Genomic DNA, 7,745 nt, shown 5'->3' with positions numbered 1-7,745 from the left:
TGTTTTCAGTGAATTTAACCGTATACATGTTTAATCTTAAGTTTTCTATGAGTGTTCTATAGCTTTTTTTCTGATTCTTTTATTTTGATCATGCTCTATTAGTCTGTCATTGATTTCCGGCTGCGGATTAAATCCCTGTTTTGTTCCAACTTTTATTGACCTTGTAACTGAAATACCATACTCAGAATATGTTTAATCAGCCGCTTATAGTATTAATTAGAATACGATCTATGTATACTACGTGACTTGACGCTGACTTGATGATGTTTTTTTTTTGCCAGTCATATTTCAGTAGAAAAATCAATATTCTCGCACTTATATAAAACCAAATAGAGTATTTCAAAGATCTGTGCCATTTGTAGAGACCACTTTAACTTTGGATTTCATTTTGCAAATCTTATTAAGAACTTGTATTGGTGTATACATGTACGTATCTGCACAGTGTCATTATGGAAGTTCATTAACTGGTTACACGTCAAGACCACTTGAATAACTTGCAGATTTTTTTTATGTGTCGGTTTTTTGTTTTGTTATGACGTTTTCTGTACTTTTGGTGTTAGTGGTTGATGTGTATTCTTTTACTGCATGATATTTTTGGCCAATCCTGACTGTAGATTCTTTATTGTCGATGTGCTAATATCCCCAAAACAAAACCACTTTCCAAAAACTTGTGACGCTCCACTATACCCATTCAAATACCATCAACAAAAACAAAAAAGTAAGTTTCTATTTTTATTCATACATAGTAAAATGTAATAACATAATGGTAGTGCACAGCACAATATCACATTTTGGCTTAAACAATCACAGGCGTATTAAACACAACATTTCATTAAATTCATGTTATTTCCTTTACATACACTTTTAAATTATCTGTGTCCATGCAATTCCCAACTGTAAAATTATACATATTCCCACAAAAATCGTAAAATTCATGTTAGTTATGGAAATTATTTTGAAGAAATAAGTCTTAATTTTTCCGTAGAGAATTTCGAATTGCATGATCACAGATAAAAATTATAAGCAACATGTTAAAACAAACTTAGACATAATTTACATTATTTAACGACAAAAACATTACATTTAAAGACAAAGACATATTTAAAAAAAAAATACATTAAAACATTTATTTAAAAAATATAAAAATAGCTTCTGAACATTTCGAACAGTATTCAAATAATGTGATATTCTCATTAATACGAGTACAAACATGAAAGATTCTTCGATGTAAAATGAAAAATGCTGACAACAACATTTAATTGTGATTTAAAACAAGTGAACGAACACGTAATCAAAAAGCAAAATTGCAGCCAATAACAAAAATCTTACAAAACGAATTAAGTTCACTCTTCTCGCCAGCAAGAATGTAAACTTAATTTACCTATTGATCGCGTTCTGTCAATGAAGTAATCTTAAAGAAAACTCGCTATCTCTATAATGCAACAACTTCTTTATCAAATATTGATCTGATACGGATAATAAAAGACTTAATAAATAAATCTCGCAAATTCAATTGTTCTCTATTGTTCTCTCATAAAAAAAATGTATTACGGAATAATCATATACAGTTGTAGGTTCATCAGAAAAATAACCTCATTATGAAGATGATAAATACACATGCTAAGGTGTAAATAACATGGGGTACACTAATTGTTATGACAGTACAAGTATACAATTATTTATGATTTGGAGATGTGCCGAACTATCAGCTGAAGCAAAGAAAAGCTGAACAAATATTACACTGAACAGATGTATTTTTCGCCTTTTTCACTCAATTTCACAGTTCGATTAATAAGACGTGCATTGATATTAAAGATATTATATATTAAACACCTTTTTTCTATTTAGGTATGTAATTATTATTAACGATAAGGTCACACACCTGAAACCATTTCGTTTTCGTTATTGTTTTGCACTGTCGTGATTTGAAAGTCCATACCAAACTGCTGTTGAGTGTAATGGTGTGCACACCAAAAGAATCGTCTAAATCTTGAGAACTTTTAAAATGTAATAAGAATATTATCGCTCTTCAAGAGTTACGTAACTGATATATTGTTATTTATCAATTGTCGGTCCAAAATATGAATATCATCTCTTATTCGTTTTTTTTAATGGTTTTTAGCTAAATTAAATAAAAGTTTACTCTCGTTGATTTTATTTTTTTATCTTATTACTTAAATTTAAGTTTGTGTAGTCTAAATAGTGCAATATATATCAGCTGTAGAACAGAAATCAATATACTGTTAAATATAAGTAACCTATTCGTTTTAATTAGGCAAAGCAATCAACTAATTAAAACATTTTAAACAAAATAATTGGCACTTAAATGAAATAGTTATTACACACTTAACATTCACTTGACCTAAACGAAATATATTGAGAAGTGGGAAGTAATTTGGCATTGAACATGAAACGAAAAAAATATTTGTTACAAAATAATGATATCTTTGACACAATTGGAAAGAAAACATAATGTAAAATAAGAAAACACTAATACACAAAGTTTGAGGAAATAATTTTCAATGACACTCACGAAGACAGTTAATTATTCATAACTCAGTAGAAATGACTGATGAAACAAAAATAGAATCATGATGAAAGGAATACAAAATATAACCTCTTTGTTTTTTGCCTGGAATGTGGCCATCAATCGTTCACTGACTTGGAAAGTCTTTCTGTACTTCTATCTCACAATTATGCAAAAGTTTACAATAAATTAAAGCTTCTTGAATTTTATATTGTTCGTATTTTGAACACGTTGTCCATGTTTTTAATACTTTTCTAAAGTCTTGATTACAAAATCCGTATAAGAATGGGTTTATAGCAGAATTCATTGCTAAAATCCAATACACGATTTGTTTAACAGTTTGTGACAGTTCTATACTGGTAAATGTATCTATAATAATTGTAATAAAATATGGAGTCCAGCAAATAAATGCAATAAATGTCAACAGACCTACACATAACACTGCTTTCTTATCTTGACGTAACAAATATCCTTTTACAACTTCATCACTTTGTTTTCTTGTTGGAAAAGAATTTTTAAATCCTTGCATTTGTCGTAGTTTGAATCCTGTAATAAGAGTCGCGGTGTCCATTGAAGCGCTTCTTCCTTTCGCTCCTAGGAGCATACCTTGACGCATCATCTTTTTACCAGTTAGAGTACTTCTCCTGTTTCCTTGATACACAATTGTTTGTCTACGGACATTTCTAAACTCACGTCGTGGCGGTAAAGGAGATACATCATCTTCAGAATTTGGATTACTTGTACTTTGATTTGAGTCATTTGAATTTTTTCGTCTTGTTTCAAACATATACGTTTCAGTCGTACTCAAAGAGCGTCTAATCTTTGTGTTGTTTCGACGTCGTAAAAGTTTTAAATAAATTCCAATGTTGAGCGATATGAGCACAACCATTGGAAGGACATATTCTAGTACTGAGGCACTAACGTTGATCACAAGACTATGTTGAGTTGGAATATGGCAGAGTTTCTCTGGAGTAATGTCACCGTATAAACTCTGCCAACATATAGCTAATGGAATGTGTAGAACGAGACTGGACATCCAACAACATGCGACTAGTATACAGGCTATTTTCCTGCTCTGTTTCACTCGATACGAGATGGGGAAATGGATTGACCACCATCTATCAACTGTTAATAAAATCATACTTAATAAAACTACAAAGTATAGTGCATACCTTATCATTAAATAAGTCCAACATAGGCCTTGTGATAGTGTCCATTCTCTGTTTAATGTTTGTAATATAGAAAACGGCATCGTTAATCCAAGTAGAAGATCAGCACATGCGAGACTTAAAATATAAATGTTTCTGCATCTTCGAATACAACGATTTCGTAAAAATATCACTAATATACCACCATTTGCAATAATCGTTGTTATAACCAGGGCCACAAGTGGCACCGCTGTCAACCAAAATTCCCAATTTCTTTGATTCTGTTCATTTTCATCAGAAAGCCGTTTGTAAACTTTCGTCGAGTTTTTATTTAATAATTGTACAATTCCATGTTCACCACCGGGATAGTATTGTATTATTTCCATTGTAGTATTACTATCGTGATCCATTTCTTTGCAACATAGCTATCAATGAATTATTTTCCAATGTGTTTTATATTCCTACTACAAATCTCTGATAATATAACCCAATCGATATGACTGGTAGTAGATTGATCTTAACCCACCAAGCTCTCAACACAAAATGAGTATTAACGTAGCGAAGCTTTCATTATAAAAGCAGACATAATTAGCATCGAAGCTATCGTTAATCCTGATTCTCTGAAACTGACAAGGACTTTATTGATTTATGTGCAGACTCTGAGTAGGCTCGTATTTATCACGATATCCAATCTTTTCCTTCGTTGACAAATTAGTTTTTTAAGCTTGTGCCATTAATACCTACACAAAATACATAGAAATCATCTCAAAGAACGATAGATGCGATTGTGTTACATTTTTGAAATCATATTATTTTCATCCATTTTCAATTTGATTGATATTTGTGGAAAATGAATCGCCCGCCCTTGAATAATTCGGAGGGATTACATTTACATGTTACCATAATTGGTTTGTTTCATTATAAACAAAGTTTTATATATGAATATTTAAGATGATTTCAAATTCAGAAAATAGAAATGATTAAGTGACTTACATGTATATTATTTTTGAAGCTGTGACAATAAATACCTACACATCATAGGCGGATCCAAGGGGGGGGGGGGGCTTTGGGGGCCCGGGCCCCCCTTTCGTGGGAAAAATTAGGTTGATTATATAGGGAATCATTGAAGCATGACTGGAGCGCCCCCCCCTTTTTAGGTCAGTCAGCGCCCCCCCCCCCCCCCTTTAGGAAAAGTTCTGGATCCGCCACTGAACATACAACTGGTATCAAAGAAGTTTATTGATATTTGTGGATAGGAGTCATCCGCCCACAACTAATTTAATAATTTCGGAAGAAATTACATTGACCATAATTTGTTCTATAAATTATTAACAAAGTACATGTACCATATGTAATACTTTTTAGAATTAAAAAAAAAAAGAATATGATTCATTATTTTTAAAAATGCATATCACCTCGAGATGAACACAGATAACACTCCTGCGAATACAACGATGAAAAATCTTTTAAATACAAATTTTTATACTTTTTATTAAGATGATTTGTACATGTAGTATAAATTTGAATGACATTTTCAATAATTGGACGTTTCATTTATGCTAAATCTAGTAATAATTAATAAAGCGCTCTACAAAACAAATATTTGTAATCCAATTATTTTTTTCGGACCTGCAGTTCATCGTATAAGAGAACAAGGGGAATTCATTATTTGTGTGGCGGGGATAAGACTGGAGTGTTTTCAAATTTGATGCAGGTGGCTGAATTTGCCATGATTTGCACAAATCAACATACACTGCTTTTGTAAACAACCAAGCAGAAGTTCAAACGTAAAATAAAGAAAACGGGAGAAGGTTTGGTACCATTAAAACGTTTAATCCCGCTGCAAATGTTTGCACCTGTCCTAAGTCAGGAATCTGATGTACAGTAGTTGTCGTGTGTTTATGTAATTTATACGTGTTTCTCGTTTCTCGTTTTTTTTTATATAGATTAGACCGTTGGTTTTCCCGTTTGAATGGTTTTACACTAATAATTTTGGGACCCTTTATAGCTTGTTGTTCGGTGTGACCCAAGGCTCCGTGTTGAAGACCGTACATTGACCTATAATGGTTTACTTTTTTAAAATTGTTATTTGGATGGAGGGTTGTCTCATTGGCGCTCACACCACATCTTCCTACAATGTATATCTATACACAATTTACAAATTAGATGATTCTTTTGTCACTTGTCAAAAACTGATTACTTTTTAAACAAGACATTTCTCATGTAACTTAAGCTTCTAAGTTTGATTTGCTAATAGCTGGCACGCAATTTATTTCTTAAAAGTAATTAAACACTTTACCACTAAAATGAAAGAAAAATCAATACAAGAAAACACAATTAATAAAATAAGAACAAGTCAATTGCAAAAAATAATTGAAATATCATTTGGTGCATCCAGTTACACAATATTCAATATTTGTCATTTTAAAAAAATCTACAAAGATTTATAAACACTGCCGTACACTAACTCATCAAGATAATCTTTTCCTCAACTCGTTAAACATGATTATACAGATACAGTTAAGTCAGCTTCATATCTTGACTTACATCTAGAAATTGACAATGAGGGTCGGTTGAAGACAAAACTTTACGACAAAAGAGATGATTTCAGCTTTCCAATTGTGAACTTTCCATTTCTAAGTAGCAACATTCCAGCAGCACCTGCATACGGGGTATATATCTCTCAATTGATACGATATTCCCGTGCTTGCATTTCCTATCATGATTTTCTTGATAGAGGGTTACTGCTCACAAGGAAGCTATTAAATCAAGAGTTCCAAATGGTGAAGTTGAAATCATCCCTTCGTAAATTTTACGGACGCCATCACGAGTTGGTTGACCGTTATGGAATAACCATTTCACAAATGATATCGGATATGTTCCTCACGTCGTAACTACAATCCCCTTCCCTTTCATGAATTTGACCTACCGAATTAGACTATTTACCGGATTTGTAATCACATAAGCAACACGACGGGTGCCGCATGTGGAGCAGGATCTGCTTACCCTTCCGGAGCACCTGAGATCACCCCTAGTTTTTGGTGGGGTTCGTGTTGTTTATTCTTTAGTTTTCTATGTTGTGTCATGTGTACTATTGTTTTTCTGTTTGTCTTTTTCATTTTTAGCCATGGCGTTGTCAGTTTGTTTTAGATTTATGAATTTGACTGTCCCTTTGGTATCTTTCGTCCCTCTTTTAGTCCCATGTGTTATTTAAATGTTATATTTTGAAAACAGTTGATATAAATACAATGTTCGATAACTCGAGACTAAATCAATTGACAATGTGTTGGAAATGCTGGCAATTAAATATAGCTGATTTGAGGATAAATGTTTAGTATGAAAAATTGGGAGGAGGATTTTCTTAAGTATGTACTCCAAAACAAGAATACTATCTTAGCAAATCCGGCATTATATTTTAAACTAGAACACACCCGTGATATCGCGGGTCCGTGACTGACTTGAAGTATATAACTATATGCGCAAGCCTTATTTTAGTATTAGTATTGTCATCTGATAAAGTCATGCCGATTATAAGATACACAGTTTTCTCTGCTTTCAAATCTTTCTGTTTGAACCTGTCGAACTGGAACTTATCAATTATTGGTAATATTAAAACAAAAGGTCCTGGAATGGAGTATTTTTTAATCAACAGCATTGTCCTATATTAGTTATAAATAAAGTTCAATTCTTTGATTCGCTGTTTTACGTCATGCCCGCTAACAAATTAAAAACTGTACCTATACGCCTTATTCTTAGTCCAGATTTTCAGTATTCGTATTGTTATCTTAAGAAAGTCTTACTGATTAAAATACTACAATAGGTAACAATTTGACAATTTAGTAGTGTCAACACTGTGGTTATGACCCGTGTATAAAGCATATAAATCCTGAATACACCGTTTGGTGGTACGCCTGTCAGATGCGGGACGTACAGATAAGGTAATAGGTAACAGGTGAATATACTATTGGTATCGGTATCGGACTCGACCCGGAACTTCTTAATTATTGGCAATATTAATTACGTGGAAAACAAAAGGGCCTGGAGTGGTGTAATTTTTAATCTACACCTTT

The 7,745-nt window shown here is 32.5% G+C and overlaps 1 protein-coding gene across 1 annotated transcript; it reads right to left on the bottom strand.

Annotated features, from left to right (window-relative positions):
* Positions 1–719: 719 nt before the first annotated feature.
* Positions 720–4,399, bottom strand: LOC139524456 (muscarinic acetylcholine receptor M1-like). Its single transcript, XM_071319243.1, has one exon. The coding sequence runs from the start codon at positions 4,083–4,085 to the stop codon at positions 2,655–2,657; it is 1,431 nt and encodes a 476-aa protein (XP_071175344.1). The 5' UTR covers positions 4,086–4,399; the 3' UTR covers positions 720–2,654.
* Positions 4,400–7,745: the final 3,346 nt, after the last annotated feature.

This window comes from Mytilus edulis, chromosome 5 (genome assembly GCF_963676685.1).
Source record: "Mytilus edulis chromosome 5, xbMytEdul2.2, whole genome shotgun sequence".
Taxonomy (NCBI): domain Eukaryota; kingdom Metazoa; phylum Mollusca; class Bivalvia; order Mytilida; family Mytilidae; genus Mytilus; species Mytilus edulis.
This window is presented reverse-complemented; position numbering and strand designations above follow the sequence as displayed.